At 45.5% G+C, this 18,644-nt stretch overlaps 1 protein-coding gene across 1 annotated transcript in view; it reads right to left on the bottom strand.

The window, feature by feature from the left end:
- Positions 1 to 18,644, bottom strand: part of DAPK1 (death associated protein kinase 1) — a 208,939-nt gene that overhangs the window by 3,397 nt on the left and 186,898 nt on the right. The window contains exons 21-25 of the mRNA XM_082842193.1: positions 15,299 to 15,487; positions 13,040 to 13,237; positions 11,389 to 11,527; positions 10,144 to 10,264; positions 7,669 to 7,857 (exon numbers count right to left, since the gene is read on the bottom strand). Coding sequence (XP_082698319.1) covers positions 7,669 to 7,857; positions 10,144 to 10,264; positions 11,389 to 11,527; positions 13,040 to 13,237; positions 15,299 to 15,487 — 836 coding nt within the window. The remainder of the gene's footprint in view (positions 1 to 7,668; positions 7,858 to 10,143; positions 10,265 to 11,388; positions 11,528 to 13,039; positions 13,238 to 15,298; positions 15,488 to 18,644) is intronic.

Raw genomic sequence — 18,644 nt, 5'->3', positions numbered from 1 at the left:
TGCTCATCCGCTGGGACAGGTGGGGGCTGGGAGCTGAGGCTCGGGCTTCGGAGGTCAGACCCCAGGGAGAGGACTGGGGTTGGCTGAGTGAATGCAGCCTGAAGGGGGCTAGTGCGCCACAGCTAGCCGGGAGGGAGTCCGGGAAAAAGTCTGGACATGCCTAAGAGTCAAGAGACCATTGTTTTGGGGTGCACGAGGAGAGGGGATTCAAAGCACCGCCTAAACGAGCTCCAGAGATGGGAGCAAGCCGCGGCTATCCGCGCGGACACCAGAGACAGGCATGAGATGCTAAGGCTACTGCTGCAGCCAGCAAGAAACCTGTGTGCAAGCACAGGTCACTATCCACACCTCCCCTCCCAGGAGCCTGTGCAGCCTGCCACCACCAGGGTTCCATGATCCAGGGACAACTTCCCCGGGAGAACACATGGTGCACCGCAGGCTGTTGCAACGTCACGCCGGCCTCTGCCCGCCGCAGGATCGCCCCGTATTCTGTACCCCTCCCTCCCCCTGGCCTGAGTGAGCCAGAGACCCCTAATCAGCTGCTACTTTAACCCTGGCCAGTCTGAGCAAAGAACAGACGCCCTCAGGCGACCTACACGCAGAGGCGGGGCCAAACCCAAAGGAGCTGTGCGAACAAAGAGAAAGGGAAATCTCTCCCAGCAACCTCAGGAGCAGCGGATTAAATCTCCACAATCAACTTGATGTACCTGCATCTCTGGCATACCTGAATAGACAACAAACCATCCCAAAACTGAGGCGGTGGGCTTTGGGAGCAACTGTAGACTTGGGGTTTGGTTTCTGCATCTAATTTGTTTTTGGTTTTATGTTTATTGTAGTTTAGTATTTAGAGTTTATTATCATTGGTAGACTTATTTATTGATTTGGTTGCTCTCTTCCTTTTCTTTTTATATATATATATATTTTTTTCCTTTTTCTCTCTTTGCGAGCGTGTGTGTGTATGCTTCTTTGTGTGATTTTGTCTGTATAGCTTTGCTTTTACCATTTGTCCTAGGGTTCCGTCTATTTTTTTCTTTTTTAGTATAGTTTTTAATGCTTGTTATCATTGGTGGATTTGATTTTTGGGTTGCTCTCTTCTTTCTTTCTTTTTTTGAATATTACTTAAAATTGTTTTAAAATTTTTAATAAATTTTTTTATTTTAATGACTGTATTTTCCTTCCTTCCTCCCTCGCTCCCTCCCTCTCTCCCTTCCTTCCTTTCTTTTTTTGTGCCTTTTCTTCTGAGTCGTGTGGCTGACTTGGTGCTCCGGACTGGGTGTCAGGCCTGTGCCTCTGAGGTGGGAGAGCCGAGTTCAGGACATTGGTCCACCAGAGACCTCCCAGCTCCACATAATATCAAACAGCGAAAGCTCTCCCAGAGATCTCCATCTCAACGCTAAGACCCAGCTCCACTCAATGACCAGCAAGCTCCAGGGCTGGATACCCTATGCCAAACAACTAGCAAGACAGGAACACAAACCCACCCAAAGGCAGAGAGACTGCCTAAAATCATAATAAGGTCACAGTTACTCCAAAACACACCACTGGACGCGGTCATGCCCACCAGAAAGACAAGATCCAGCCTCATCCACCAGAACACAGGGACTAGTCCCCTCCACCAGGAAGCCTACACAACCCACTGAACCAACCTTAGCCACTGGGGGCAGACACCAAAAACGACAGGAACTACGAACCTGCAGCCTGTAAAAAGGAGAACCCAAACACAGTAAGTTAAGAAAAATGAGAAGACAGAGAAACACACAGCAGATGAAGGAGCAAGGTAAAAACCCACCAGATCAAACAAATGAAGAGGAAATAGGCAGTCTACCTGAAAAAGAATTCAGAATAATGATAGTAAAGATGATCCAAAATCTTGGAAATAGAATGGAGAAAATGCAAGAAACGTTGAACAAGGACCTAGAAGAACTAAAGAGCAAACAAACGATGATGAACAACACAATAAGTGAAATTCAAAATTCTCTAGAAGGGATCAATAGCAGAATAACTGAGGCAGAAGAACGGATAACTGACCTGGAAGATAAAATACTGGAGATAACTACCGCAGAGCAGAATAAAGAAAAAAAAAAAATGAAAAGAACTGAGGACAAACTCAGAGACCTCTGGGACAACATTAAACGCACCAACATTCGAATTATAGGGGTCCCAGAAAAAGAAGAGAAAAAGAAAGGGACTGAGAAAATATTTGAAGAGATTATAGTTGAAAACTTCCCTAATATGGGAAAGGAAATAGTTAATCAAGTCCAGGAAGCACAGAGAGTCTCAAACAGGATAAATCCAAGGAGAAACACTCCAAGACACATATTAATCAAACTGTCAAAAATTAAATACAAAGAAAAAATATTAAAAGCAGCAAGGGAAAAACAACAAATAACATACAAAGAAATTGCCAAAAGGTTAACAGCTGATCTTTCAGCAGAAACTCTGCAAGCCAGAGGGAGTGGCAGGACATATTTAAAGTGACGAAAGGGAAAAACCTACAACCAAGATTACTCTACCCAGCAAGGATCTCATTAGATTTGACAGAGAAATTAAAACCTTTAGAGACAAGCAAAAGCAAAAAGAATTCAGCACCACCAAACCAGCTTTACAGCAAATACTAAAGGAACCACAAGAGAAGGAAAAGACCTGCAATAACAAACCCAAAACAATTAAGAAAATGGTAATAGGAACATACATATCAATAATTACCTTAAATGTAAATGGATTAAATGCTCCAACCAAAAGACATAGACTGGCTGAATGGATACAAAAACAAGACCCGTATATATGCTGTCTACAAGAGACCCACTTCAGACCTAGTGACACATACAGACTGAAAGTGAGGGGAAGGAAAAAGCTATTCCATGAAAATGGAAATCAAAAGAAAGCTGGAGTAGCAATTCTCATATCAGACAAAATAGACTTTAATATAAAGACTATTACAAGAGACCAAGAAGGACACTGCATAATGATCAAGGGATCAATCCAAGAAGAAGATATAACAACTGTAAATATTTATGCACCCAACATAGGAGCACCTCAATACATAAGGCAAATGCTAACAGCCATAAAGGGGAAATCGACAGTAACACTATCATAGTAGGAGACTTTAACACCCCACTCTCACCAACGGACAGATAGTCCAAAATGAAAATAAATAAGGAAACACAAGCTTTAAATGATACATTAAACAAGATGGACTTAATTGATATTTATAGGACATTCCAGTCAAAAACAAGACAATACACTTTCTTCTCAAGTGCTCATGGAACATTCTCCAGGATACATCATATCTTAGGTCACAAATCAAGCCTTGGTAAATTTAAGAAAATTGAAATCATGTCAAGTATCTTTTCCAACCACAATGATATCAATTACAGGAAAAAATCTGTAAAGAATACAAACACATGAAGGCTAAACAATACACTGCTAATTAACGAAGAGATCACTGAAGAAATCAAAGAGGAAATCAAAAAATACCTAGGAACAAATGACAATGAAAACAGGATGATCCAAAACCTATGGGATGCAGGAAAAGCAGTTCTAAGAGGGAGGTTTATGGAAATACAATCCTACCTCAAGAAACAAGAAACAAATTAACAAGCTAACCTTACACCTAAAGCAATTAGAGAAAGAAGAACAAAAAACCCCAAAGTTAGCAGAAGGAAAGAAATCATAAAGATCAGATCAGAAATAAATGAAAAAGAAATGAAGGAAATGATAGCAAAGATCAGTAAAACTAAAAGCTGGTTCTTTGAGAAGATAAACAAAATTGATAAACCTTTAGGCAGATTCATCAAGAAAAAAGAGGAGAAGACTCAAATCAATAGAATTAGAAATGAAAAAGGAGAAGTAACAACTGACACTGCAGAAATACAAAGGATCATGAGAGATTACTACAAGCAACTATATGCCAATAAAATGGACAACCTGGAAGAAATGGACAAATTCTTAGAAATGAACAACTTTCCGAGACTGAACCAGGAAGAAATAGAAAATATGAACAGACCAATCACAAACACTGACATTGAGACTGTGATTAAAAATCTTCCAACAAACAAAAGCCCAGGACCAGATGGCTTCACAAGCGAATTCTATCAAATATTTAGAGAAGAGCTAACACCTATCCTTCTCAAACTCTTTCAAAATATAGCAGAGGGAGGAACACTTCCAAACGCATTCTACGAGGCCACCATCACCCTGATACCTAAACCAGACAAAGATGTCACAAAGAAAGAAAACTACAGGCCAATTATCACTGATGAACATAGATGCAAAAATCCTCAACAAAATACTAGCAAAGAGAATCCAACAGCACATTAAAAGGATCATACACCATGATCAAGTGGGGTTTACCCCAGGAAGGCAAGGATTCTTCAATATATGCAAATCCATCAATGTGATAAAGTATATTAACAAACTGAAGGAGAAAAAAAATATGATCATCTCAGTAGATGCAGAAAAAGCTTTTGACAAAATTCAACACCCATTTATGATAAAAAACCCTTCAGAAAGTAGGCACAGAGGGAACTTAGCTCAACATAATAAAAGCCATATATGACAAACCCACAGCCAACATTGTTCTCAATGGTGAAAAACTGAAACCATTTCCTCTAAGCTCAGGAACAAGACAAGGTTGTCCACTCTCACCACTATTATTCAACATAATTTTGGAAGTTTTAGCCACAGCAATCAGAGAAGAAAAAGAAGTAAAAGGAATCCAAGACAGAAAAGAAGAAGTAAAGCTGTCACTGTTTGAGGATGACATGACACTATACACAGAGAATCCTAAAGATGCTACCAGAAAACTACTAGAGCTAATCAACGAATTTGGTAAAGTAGCAGGATACAAAGTTAATGCACAGAAATCTTTTGCATTCCTATATACTAAGGAATGAAATACCTAGGAATAAACCTACCTAAGGAGACAAAAGACCTGTATGCAGAAAACTATAAGACACTGATGAAAGAAAAAAGATGATACAAACAGATGGAGAGATATACCATGTTCTTGGATTGGAAGAATCAACATTGTGAAAATGACTATACTACCCAAAGCAATCTACAGATTCAATGCAATGCCTATCAAACTACCAATGACATTTTTCACAGAACTAGAACAAAAAATTTCACAATTTCTTTGGAAACACAAAAGACCCTGAATAGCCAATGCAATCCTGAGAAAGAAAAACGGAGCTGGAGGAATCAGGGTCCCTGACTTCAGACTATACTACAAAGCTACAGTAATCAAGACAGTATGGTACTAGCACAAAAACAGAAATATAGATCAATGGAATAGGATAGAAAGCCCAGAGATAAACCCATGTACATATGGTCACCTTATTTTTGATAAAGGAGGCAAGAATATATAATGGAGAAAAGACAGCCTCTTCAATAAGTGGTGCTGGGAAAACTGGACAGCTACATGTAAAAGAATGAAATTAGATCACTCCCTAACACCTTACACAAAAATAAACTCAAAGTGTATTAAAGACCTAAATGTAAGGCAGACACTGTCAAACTCTTAGAGGAAAACATAGGCAGAACACTCTATGACATAAATCACAGCAAGATCCTTTTTGACACACCTCCTAGAGAAATGGAAATAAAACCAAAAATAAACAAATGGGTCCTAATGAATCTTAAAAGCTTTTGCACAGCAAAGGAAAACATAAACAAGATGAAAAGACAACCCTCAGAATGGGAGAGAATATTTGCAAATGAAGCAACTGACACAGGATTAATCTCCAAAATGTACAAGCAGCTCATGCAGCTCAATATCAAAAAAACAAACAACCCAATCCAAAAATGGGCAGAAGAACTAAATAGACATTTCTCCAAAGAAGATATACAGATTGCCCACAAACACATGAAAGGATGCTTAACATCACTAGTTATTAGAGAAATGCAAACCAAAACCACAATGAGGTATCACCTCACACCGGTCAGAATGGTCATCATTAAAAAATCTACAATCGATAAATGCTGGAGAGGGTGTGGAGAAAAGGGAACCCTCTTGCACCGTTTGTGGGAATATAGATTTATACAACCACTATGGAGAACAGTATGGAGGTTCCTTAAAAAACTGAAAATAAACTACCACACGACCCAGGAATCTCATTACTGGGCATATACCTTGAGAAAACCAAAATTCAAAAAGAGTCATGTACCACAATGTTCACTGCAGCTCTATTTACAATAGCCAGGACGTGGGAGCAACCTAAGTGTCCATCGACAGATAAATGGATAAAGAAGATGTGGCACATATATACAATGGAATATTACTCAGCCATAAAAAGAAATGAAATTGAGTTATTTGTAGTGAGGTGGATGGACCTGGAGTCTGTCATACAGAGTGAAGTAAGTCAGAAAGAGAAAAACAAATACCGTATGCTAACACACATATATGGAATCTAAAAAAAAAAAGAAAATCGTTCTGAAGAACCTAGGGGCAGGACAGCAGTAAAGACGCAGATGTAGAGAATGGACTTGAGGACACAGCGAGTGGGAAGGGTAAGCTGGGACGAAGTGAGAGAGTGGCATGGACATATATATACACTACCAAATGTAAAATAGATAGCTAGTGGGAAGCAGCCGCATAGCACAGGGAGATTAGCTCCGTGCTTTGTGACCACCTAGAGGGATGGTATAGGGAGGGCGGGAGGGAGATGCAAGAGGGAGGGGATATGGGGATATATGTATACATATAGCTGATTCACTCTATAAAGCAGAAAATAACACAGCATTGTAAAGCAATTATACTCCAATAAAGATGTTACCAAAAAAAAAAAAAAAAAAGTACTGCTGGAGGGGCCAGTAGATTAGCCTGTAGTTTCATTGGAATTTAAAGACTGACACAATCACTGCTTGAGGCTCTAGTTTTTAGGGTCGCTGGCTTCTTGATTCAAGTAGAATTTCAAACCTATGTAATCCATGGCCAAGGGCCACACATGGCACCTGAGACTGGGCAGGGAAGCTTCTGGTTTGCAAAATTCCTGGAACTGCTTCTGGTTTTTCATATTCAGAACTGTCTTAGCCCATACTAGCTTACACTGTCTCCTGATTTCACATGATGGAAGAATGTGAAGGCTATGCCCCGTTGAGAGGAACAGGCAGCCTATGAAGCAATTAGAATAGGGTTCCCAAACTGCACCCCAGAGCTGAACCAGGAAGAGAGATTCCTATCTCTTCGTCATTTCTGGGGATCACTGCTTGCCATGTCTTAGTGTCTCCACATGTTCTCTCCCTGAAGATACGTCACTACTATTTCTTGATTGTCTGTGAGCCCAAGAGGTCTGTTTGGAGCTGATACACTCCATGGAGAGCAGCCACCCTGAAGGCTGCAGGAATCACAGCTAAGCATCAGCTGCCCCAGGGAGAGAGAGGAGAGGCCCCGTCACCCAGTGTAGCAGGAACTGTGCTCCCAAACTAAGAGAAGCCGGAAAACAAACCAACCAAAGCAAGACGAAACAACAGCTCTTAAGGTGAACAGGAGAGCAAAGAACCGCAGTTCGGGGAATCACTTGAGACTTCCTGTGATAGTCGCACGTCTGGAAACATCATGGGTAGTGGGCAGTTGCCACTCGGCCTCCGCAGCTCATCCCACCTTCAGACGCTGGAAATGCATCCCAGGGCCCCCTCCCAGACCCTTGCCGGGGCTGGAGCCCTCACCTCGCCAGCACTGTGGAGCTGCTGGGCGATGCGCCGGAGGTCCACCTCGCTGGCCAGGGGGTTCAGCTGGTCCTGCACGTCGTACACAAACTGCTGCAATGACATCAGCTGGTTGGGCCCGTTGAGCTTCCTCCAGGAGGGCAGCGTGGAGATGATTTTCTCACACAGGTGAGTCATTGGAGGGCAGACCTAGAACATGCAGTACAGGCAGGTCAACGCACAGCTGTGGGGACTCAGGAGGAGCCGGCAAAAAACGATGCCGCTCACATCTGCACTGTTGCATGTAATTCTTCGGATGCGCCAGTGATTTTTGATTAAGTACTGGGGTAGCTTTGTTTTTTCAGTGTTGCCTTTAAGCAGAATCCATTTAACAAATATAAAATTTTATAGAGGCTTTCATTTCCACTGCTCGTCTTAAATAGATGGCAAGGATTCACAAAAAATGGCTTTGGAATTGTGGACTCAATTAACTAACGTTCACGAAGTCCTAATGTTTTCCTCCCTCCCTCTCTTGGGGTGAGGGTTTCAGCCAGGTGATGGCCGCTTTATGAACAAAGAGACAGGAAAAGAGAGTATCTTTATCAACATTAGATGGCTTTTTACCAGTAAATTAGGTATTCATGGGGATTACTGTTGAAATATTTCAAATTTGATTAATTCTTGGTAATTGGCTTGAAATGTGTTTTTAAGCTCTTAACTTGGTTAAATAAATCAGTCTATGTTACAGACTCATAATCAGCACACTTTCCTAGTTAAAAACGCCACGAGCCATACACTGCACTGCATCATTAATCAGGCAGTCCCTTCTCGAATCTCATCTTTTACACCCCCTAAATTCCACTCCCTATTCAACGAACAATATTCCCAGGGATAAAGGCAGTTTGTTTGGTGAGCTTCATCTGCCTGACCACAGAAGTTGGGGGTGTGTGGGATGTGAAGCAGACATCATGCCACACCCCAGCTCAAGACTCTTCAGGGAGCACAGGCCCTCATGCCACCTGGTGAGCAGGCGCTGAGCCAGCCACAGACCACTGTTCCCGATCGCCACCCACTGGTTTCCGTGACCAGGTTCTCCAGAGCCCTCTAGGCTTTCCCCTGCCCACCGACTCTGCCGTAGCGTACCCTCCTTTAGAAAGCGAGGGTCAAGCTTCACGAGAGAGGAGAGGGTTCCTGAAAATTCCAAAAGCATGTCTAGAACGGGAGCCTGGTATTGTAAGCACAGCACTTCTATCAGGCAAACGGTGAGTTATTACTAAAGACGGCACCTGCCATGCAGGGGAGCGAGAGCCATGTCCTCCTTGTTACACTCGAGCCTAGAAGCAGGAACAGTCCCCGGAGCATTCTGTTTTAGGAGTTTTCCATTGGGATATTTGCCCGTTTCTTACCCATTTCAGACAGCTTTTTGAATATTATGGATAGCAACCTTTTATATGCCAGGTGCATTGAGAATATTTTTCCCTCAATCTATCTCACCTTTTAACTTTGTTTATGGAATTTATTGGCCAGAAAAATCTTCTATGTTGTCAAATGTATTTGACAAAATATTGGTGTGTTTTCTTTGAACACTTCTGAGGTTTTCTAACTTGGCTGAAAAGGCTTCTCAAAGCACTTCTAAGTTATTTTAAAAATAAATGATCTTGCATTTCCATCAAGATATTACTTTATTTTTTACATTTAAAAGCTTTAATCTGCCTACAGTCTATTTTTGCGCTATGTAGTAAGCAGGAGTTCAACCTCATTTCCTTCTAGGCAAACAGCCAGGTGTGCCAGATCATTTATTAAATAAACATTTTCCCCATTAACTTTAAATAACATCTATGTTCTCTATTAAATTTCTGCAGATGTTCTGATTTACTTCGACACTCACTAATCTATTCCAGTTATTTATTGGTTTATTGATTACAGAGCCTTTATAACATGTTTCATTTATTCTTCTATTGAAATTTTAAGACAAAAACCCAATCTCCTCAACCCCATTCAGATGCTGACTGGAACTGTATGAAGTTTATATAACTTGGGAAAATGAAACACTTAGTAATAAAGTCTTGCCATCCAAGAACACCACCTTATTCCATTTGGACAGCTATTGTGTTATGCTCTTCAGTGAATTTTGTTGGTGACTGTTTTCCTACTTTTCTGCATTTCCCAAATATTTCACAATAAGTCACTTTTGCATTGCTTTTGTAATTTCTAACAAACAATTTTACTTTTAAACAAACAACCCAAACTGTCAGAATTTCATATACTCTAACCTTGCCCATAACAACGCTTCATCTCATGGCCATCTCTCCTTGTTTCTCTACTCTTCCTTCCTTACCCCAGGGTAACAGGATAAAAACATGGCCATGCAGACACCGCGTACTGGGTCCCATGAAAACCAGACCAAACCCAGAGGGCCACACAAAGAGGCCCAACTCCTGGGTCACTGGATGGTCCGGGGGAAGGTTGGGTCCAGCCCTCCCCAGGTATACTCACCGAAACAATCTGGCTCCGTATTTCTTGCAGGTGATTTCGAAGTACCTTCATGTCCTTAGACCCAGAAGCCCCGGCATCCAGAACGAACAGCTTATTTGAAATGTGAAGATCGTTCCCAAACCTAAGGAAAGAGCAGTGACCTCCTCAGAGTGACGCAGTCTCACCGGGTGTTTCCACAGAGGGCCAGGCTCCTGCTGGCCCAAACGGTTGGTGGGAGGCAAGGAAGTTCTGGTGGCCTTGTAGAGACACCCCACACCTGCTGTTGGCTGGACTCTGTAACGTCACCCTGGGGTGGAGGCCTGGGGACACCACCTGCTCTGGGTGCAGACAGGCGCCCCAGCTTCCACAAAACGGGGGAAACAGCTTCCCCCGATGCAGGAAAGGGGAGGCCTAATGCACTCACTTTACAAGGCAGAAGAAGAGATGCTTCTGCAGGTTGATGGAGTGAGAACAGAGGGATGAGTATGAAATAACACCTTAGATCTAAAATATTAGTAGAAGCCCTATTTCTCACATCAGGAAGATAACAGAGAAGGGTTGTCAGTTGATAAACCAAGAATTCACATTACCAGCATATTAAATAGAACTGCAGGTTCAAACTGTTTTGGGGATAGACACTAAGTAAAAATAGATACGTTTACATTGGGATTCTGTGCACATTCATATTTATAAGTGAAAAAGAAGTTTTCCAAAAATACTTGATACAAGATGTACTCTGATACTTTCCATCACGTCCTTCTCCCCTCCACTCCACTCCAGACCTCCTAAATGAATTTCATGATCCACTAGCAGGTTGCAAGTTACATTCTGAGAAATACTGATGGATGTTCTCACCAAAAAAAAAAAAAAAAAAAAGATAAATGGGTGAGGTGACGGATACGTTAATTAACGAGATGGAGAGAATCCTTTCACACTGTATACACACATCAAATCGCCGCTTCATACAATTTAAACATCTTACAATTTCACTTGTCAATTATTCCTCCCTAGAGCTGAAAAAAATACATCAAACAACTAAAAGGAGTTACCTCTGGGCGGGGGTACTCAGGGGCGAGGACAGAAGTGAGAAGGCTGCTGATTTTTATTATGTGCCCTTTACTTCTGTTCGATTTGTTATTACGTGTATTTGTGGCTTTGGTAAAAGAAATTTGACCAAGCCAAAGAGGCCTTTCAGTTCTTTAATTCCTTTCCCTGGGTCACATGACTTTGGCTGTATCACCCCTGAAGATGCAGCAGCCGACTTACCTGTTTCTGACCTCTTTCAGCAACGAGGTGTCTTTGTCGTATCCGAACTCGCCTCCAGCTGGACGAGGAATGTTCATGATGTCGGCGTGCGTGGCCACCAGGACAACTCGGAGTGGGTTCTTCAGCTTGCCGCCAAAGGCTGAGGGCAGAGAGCAAGCCGTTTCACAGGTGGGTCCTCCGTCCTGCCCAGCTGAGGTTGCGTGCTCTGCCTGAGGCCTGGGCCGTCTCGCCAGGTGGACATGCAACTTTGCCCGCAGACCCGAGGGCCCCAGGCCTGCTGCTAGGAGTGACCTCTGGAAGGCCTAGGCCTGGCCCAGAATGGAATGAGCCTATTTCCTGGGCCTCCGGGAAGATTGCTCAGAAGTGGAGTAGAAGCGACCACAGGGCATAAGGCAGCTTCTCAGATCTTCCTCCAAATAGGCCTTGTTTGCATGGTGAGGAGATGACTGGGGGACACCCTTTATGAGACAAGAGCAAGCCCGCTGAATGCAGCACCAGCACAGAAATGGCTCAGAAGGGAGACTCCTGCAGTTCACACAGGCAGAGAGCCTCTCACTTATGGGCATGTTTAAAACAAAAACATGAAAAAGAATGAGAAAGAAAGAGGCAAGGGCTTCCCTGATGGCGCAGTGGTTGAGAGTCCGCCTGCCGATGCAGGGGACATGGGTTCGTGCCCGGGTCCGGGAAGATCCCACATGCCGCGGAGCGGCTGGGCCCGTGAGCCATGGCTGCTGAGCCTGTGCGTCCGGAGCCTGTGCTCTGCAACGGGAGAGGCCACAGCAGTGAGAGGCCTGCGTACCGCAAAAAAAAAAAAGAGGCAAAATTGGAGGTACCCTGAGGGGAATTAGCCCAATTTATTTTATTATTGTAAGTTTTTCAAAAACAAAATGACTGCTGAGTTTTGCATTTCATCAGGGAAGGCTGCTTCTTTTTTTGTATGAAAAGAAGAAAATAAGTCTGTCCATGCTGTCTTTTCCTTTAGGGATAAGGCTAAGATAATGCATTCAGTTAACACGGTTCCTTTTCCTTCTTTCTTTTTTTTTTTTTTTTTTTTTTTTGTGGTACGCGGGCCTCTCACTGTTGTGGCCTCTCCCACTGCGGAGCACAGGCTCCGGACGTGCAGGCTCAGTGGCCATGGCTCAAGGGCCCAGCCGCTCCACGGCATGTGGGATCCTCCCGGACCGGGGCACGAACCCGTGTCCCCTGCATCGGCAGGCGGACTCTCAACCACTGCGCCACCAGGGAAGCCCCCTTTTCTTTCATTTTTGATGGAACTACAGAACGAAGGAGAGCTCATTCTATTAATTATGTACCCATTAGGTAAGGCACAGTAGCTGCCAAAGAGGTATTCCACTTTGCACCTAACAAAAATGACCACAGCCCTAAAATATAGAAAGAAAGCAAGAAATGGCTCTCAAGGAATTGCTCAGAATTGAGTCTTTGTGGCAGAAATATGCAATCATGAAACAACTCCTTGCAGAACAAAAAAAACCAGCTGAGCCCTAGGAAATTTCCAGAGTTGAAATCTCCTGATAGGAAGGAGGAACAAGAGTGCCCGCAGCTGTTGGCCACAAGCTGTTGGATCCGGGCGTGACCAGGGTGCAAGGTCAGCAGGAAGGGCACGCCCTCCCTGAGGGGCACCTCGGCTTACCTATGGGTTCTTCAACCGGGACAAGAGACTTCAGAAAACTGAGCCAGAAAACCACTTGATTCAGCTGGATCTCGTAGGGTTCTTCTAGACTGAAAACGATGACATGGATGGATGTGGGATCATTTGCAGCAAAATAGTCATAACAGCAGAAGTATACAGGATTTCCAGAGAACTCCCACACACTGAAATCGCCAACGCCTACAGAGAAAAAGAAAAAGAAAGATTATGATTGTGAAACACCACCACCAAATTTCAATCACAGTTTTTCTCAGCACTTTAGGGATGACCAGTAGGGACAGTGACATTCATCTATTTATTTATGCATCTACTTAAGTATAGATCTACATACGGAATATTTACATTTCCCTATTTCTTATGTCTATTTTTACATCCATGCCTTTTATAATATCTATATCCATAAACCTACTTATATCTGTATCTGCTTATCAATTTTCCTTAATGCCTTCATTATTGTATCTCTATCTCTAGCACATCTACTTATAATACCACAGAGTGGTACACACACACACACACACACACACACACACACACACAACACCCCACACACGTGTGTGTATATGCACGCCTATAAGCATACATGGAAAGGTGTACGTGGACACATATATTATGTTTTTCACCCCCAAATATTGGTATATTCACTATGAAATGTAACCTTAATTTTGGTTAAATGGTCACTAAATTCACCTTCCACAGGTGAGAGACCTGTTTTGGTCGGTCAGAAGGGAGCAGGGTGCCGTGCACAGGTGTAAGGTGCAGTAATTGATGAGTGGCTTTGCACAGGAAGGATGTAAGAGGAGCTGTGAGGAAATTGGGTCCAAGAGGCCACCTCTGCTGGGGAGGTGGCCGAAGGGGCGGGGGGAGGAAGGCTGTGGGTGTGGGTAGGGAGGCAGCTACTCTCCCACACAGGAGCTCTGGGGACGGCTGCTTTTCCCGCAAGTCTCACGGATGAGATTCTGACCTGGAGTTCCTAGGCACCCGGAACCTCCTGATGACTGTGCAGACACATGGACACAGTCACCTCTACGCTGCCACATCCCACCAGGTCAGTGACCACCCACCCACTGGCCTCCGGGAAGCCAGGCAGGACCACTTATGTTATAGGATTTCAGGCTCCCTTTCCCTAATTTTTCCCCTTGGTGCTTATCCTGTGCCAGAAATTCTGCAGTTGAGAGTCATTTTGGAAGCTCCATAGGGCTTTTCTAGAGCACAGGCGCTCCTGGGGAGCATGGCCCTCTAAGTCTGGCAGCTAAGGCCTTAGTGTGAAGAGTTCTGGAACACAGAAATAGGCCCTTTGAGCTTGGAGAGCACTGCGAGGGACGTGGGACAGGGATAATGCCAGGGGAGGACGAAGGATGAGGGTAGGGGTGATGGGTGCTCTCCCTATGCTGCGGGGCCAGCTTTGCTCCCGGCAGCTCAGAGAACACTCAGCTTTTAAGAGAGCAGAATGCACACGGACTTTTATTCTATTTCATTAGGGTCCCTGGCCCAGCAGCAGCATCACCAAGAAACTCCCCAGATGGGATGAATCAGACGCCCGAGGGCGGGCTGGCAAGTCTGTGTTTTCACATGCCCTCCAGGGGATTTGTGCCTGCGCTGGAGTCTAAGAACCACTGCTTTAGGTAAACACCCTGAGTATTCTATTTTTCACTGGGTTTAGTATAATCAAAGGGCCTTCATGAAGATGCTCCCAATTTCCACTTTTTGAGAGCCTCTCCCTGCTAGACATCATACTAGGACCTTCAATAAACACGAGCTCATAAAATCCTCACAGCCGTGGGAACTCAACCTCAGAGAAACTGCTCTATCCCTGCTCCGGACCGTGTCTCGAAGAGGCTTGTGTTCCAGTGCCTTGGGCCCAGCTGGGGGCCCTGGGAGCCCCGGGGGAGCAGCCCTTGTGTCTCAAACTCGAGTATGTCAAAAAGCTAGTGGGACCGTATTTTATGAGATTTCCCATCCAAGTGGAAGTTCGGCAGTACTTTAAAAAATGTACTAATGTACTCAAGTCATTTATTAAGCACCTCTGTGTGCCCAGTGCTTTGCCAGGTGCTGGGGACACCAGGGGGTTTAGTTTTACTTTTGGGGGCTGTTAACCAGCCCTGCTTCAGTCCTGGGTCACTCCCAACATCACTCTGCGCTGGCCCTTCTTCCAACCTTTGTGCGGCTGTGATGGACGCCCGCTGGGCCAGCCTCCCCGGGGGCAACTCGAGGTCCTTCCCATTTGGGGTGGGAGAGCCATACCGTTCAAATAGGCGTTCTGGATGTCGATGGCCTTTGTGGACTGGTCATCGGCGGAGCAGTGCGGGTGGTGGGACGGGGCCCCGAACACCTCTAGCATCCCCTTGGTGAGGCCCGGCTCGAACATCATGCTGCGGCTCCTGACATTCACATTCTCACAGCCCGGGTACAGGTTGTTGATGCTCACGGACACTGCAGGCCAGAGAGCAAGCAGGTTAGACCTTGCCCCCTGCCCTCCTTCCCAGACTTTGCCCTCTGCCCTTGCCCCACCCTTGCTTCAGCCTGCTTTGTGCGTGTGCCTCTCGCGTATGCTGGGCAGCAATGTTTCCCAGGGACACTGTGTTGATTGTTTGCTTCACCTCCCGCATCCTTTCCTGCGCTGCTCTGTGTCCCGAGAGGCTAACCCCATGGACTGCATCTCCTAGGCTTGCTTGCCATTCGCCTCTGGTGAGGGTCCACCTATGGGAGGCACAGTAGAGGCTGGGAGGAGAGAAAGGTCGAGGTATATATTTTCCCTCCTCACTGCCTGCTGCTTTTCTGATAGCAGTGGTGTCTCTGACCCTAGACGCCCTGGAGGCTTCTCCCCTGGAGCTCCAGCTTTCCCAGGATCCTGACTTCCTCCTCTTGCCTTTTCAGCCTCAGGGGTGGTAACTAATGGCTCCCCTCTGTTCCTAGCCTCCGGATGCTTCACCGTCTCTTGTACGTTCTTGTGAATTGTGCCTGTGACTTTGAACTTTCGTTAAATCTCCACCAGGACCCTGACTGATACAGATGAGATGAGTACCACTCTGGTACACGAGATTGTTAGGTTGAATGCAAAATGCATGGCATTAAGTAACGCTGAATCACACAGTGAGAAGGCCATTCCTTTATAAAATCCCCTTGAAGGTCTTTAAATTGCTCTAGTAGCAAGTCTCAACGCGTGACATTAAGTTTTTAGCATGTCTTCAATCCTTGCTAATCTTCCCTTTTAATAAAGAGGGAGTGTAAAAAACTATACCCCAATTAAAAAAAAAAAGAAAAAGATGGAAGCATGTTCTTCCTCTTTCTAGAAAAAAAAAAAGAGGGAGTGGGCAACAGTATATAGCTAGATTTTAATCACATTGCTGTTCATTGCATTTATTTTTATTTATTGGTAGTAGTGATATGGGTTTTCCATTTATGGTAAGGACATTAGCGATTTCACTTTCAAACCTATGTCTTTTAGTAAATAAAAAGAATCAGTTTTTAAAATTTTACATAAATAATAATGGTGGAACTTTGTGGGGCAGGGGAATCAGCGGAATAACACATTTGGGTCCCCTGGGCCAGGAGCGGTGCCCTGTGTGCCCTCGGTCCTGACCTCCTTCCGGCTTTTGCCCGTCTCTCGCAACAGACCCCCGACAGCACTGTGAAGGCAGACCTGGCCTCTCCGCTTCAGGGCTAGAACTCGGGTGGGCACAGGGGGAGGCTCCGTGAGTGCATCAGGGAGGGGCTCAGTGAACCGCATCGCACCATATAGTTCGTACCTTTGGTTCAGAGTTAATAGTGACAGTCACTGTAAGAGACTAAAGAAATGACCATTTCACCTGAGACATCTGACTTTTAAACTTGGTGATCCAAACACAAAGGTAACCCTTGTTTAAAGACCAAAGACTTCAGACTGAGGACAGGACAATGGGAATATCCAAGGGGTTGGCAGGGAGGAGGAGAAAACTGGAGCTCCCCACTGCCCTGGGTTATAAAAGTAGAAAACTTGGCAAACAGAAGTGCAAATTAGAAAACAAAATGACTCAACTCTCTAGGCCAATGTGATGGACATTTTAGTGTATTTCTTTAGAGAGTTTTAGTCCAAGTCTGAGAAAAGCCATGCGACTTCACAAGAATGGGTTTGTCCATTTCCCTGTGCCTGGAAACCTGGGGACGACTCCTGTCGGGAATAAGCTTTGTCTTAGTGGCACTGTGGGCTGGGGCTTGCCGAGGGAGACCAGAATGGATTCGGTAAATGACAGGCACTCCGGCACCTCACGGACAGTTTTTGTTGGGAGGATGAAAGGTTAGGACAGAGTTTGTATACGGTATTATTAAAATAACAATTTCACAGGGAAACATTAAAATCATAGGAGGAAAACTTTTTTGCTAACCACTGACCCCTAGTGGTAAAAAGTGGCAGGCCCGGAGGGAGAAGCCGCTTTTGCACCCAGGTCAGAAGAGACTTCCTGCAAACGCTCTTCTCTGGTGAGCAGGCAACAGCCTCCTGCAGTGATCTTTCTGGCTGCGCGCTCCTCTGCTGGCACCGGGGGTTTCCTTCCTACCGCAGAACCACAGTGCAACAGCTGTGGCACTCAGCTGGCCACCAAGGCAGTGTGTGCGTGGCAGCCACGTGCCGTGAGCGGCTGCCCCCAGGTCCCCACACCACCCTATCCTGTCTCCTGGCTGGTGGCTCAGCCTTTAGTCTCCAGTGCAACGCAAAGCCAAGTTTCTAAAGGCAAACGACCTTCCTGCTGCCTGAGTGATGTAAATGTGCCCACGTGGGCACCTCTCCCAGGGAAAGGAAGAAGGCCTGACCATTCTAGCAGAGGTCAGGGGCGTCCGAGCTCTGGCCTAGGACACAGCAGAGCATGGCCTCCAGGCACTAGCAATGCCACTGTGAAGGGACAATGCTGCTGTTTCTGGAGACAGACTTCCTTCCCTGGAGGCCACACTCCGGAGTAGGCTTTCCTCAAGTGCCTAACAAAGAAACGCTGCTCTGTCCATTCCCCTACGGCACAAGAGGCCCCTAGGACCTGCCAGATGCCTCTGGCTGGGTCTCCCGCAGGTGGCCCTCCTGCCGCTTCCTATTTGTGCTACGCTGCTTTTCCCAGGACTCCCTTCTGCTGTTTTGTTAGGGCCAGGCCCAGTCGAGGACTGGCGGGGTCCAGGCCCTGCAGGCGGCTGCGCTCCCTCAGCCCAGGGTGTGCTCGCCCCCCGCTGGGCAGGGCAGGGCAGGAGGAGGGCCTGCTCCGGAGCCTCCTGCAGACACAGCCTCCTGGCTCTTCCCAGCGTCAGGCAGGACTAGAATTAACTGAGGACGAATCTTGTCACCTGCAGGGGTTGTCTGGGTAGAAACTTCACCCACCCCCTTGGAGCAGACCGGCCACCTGGGCATGAAGCAGAGCAGGCCTCTTCCATCCTTGCCCAGGCCCTGTGGGAGGCTGCCTGGCTCTGGCCAGACAGCTCTGGGATGAACTAGGTGTGACCTTAGTCCAGGGGTCACACACTCCAATGCACTCCTAAAATGTCATTTCTGCCACAGGGCAAACCTTCGGACACGGGCGTGGAGGGGTCTGCTCCTGAGCTCTCCCGCCTGGAGTTAGGGTGCTGTGTGAGA

This window comes from Leucopleurus acutus (genome assembly GCF_964270905.1).
Source record: "Leucopleurus acutus genome assembly, chromosome: 7".
Taxonomy (NCBI): domain Eukaryota; kingdom Metazoa; phylum Chordata; class Mammalia; order Artiodactyla; family Delphinidae; genus Leucopleurus; species Leucopleurus acutus.
This window is presented reverse-complemented; position numbering and strand designations above follow the sequence as displayed.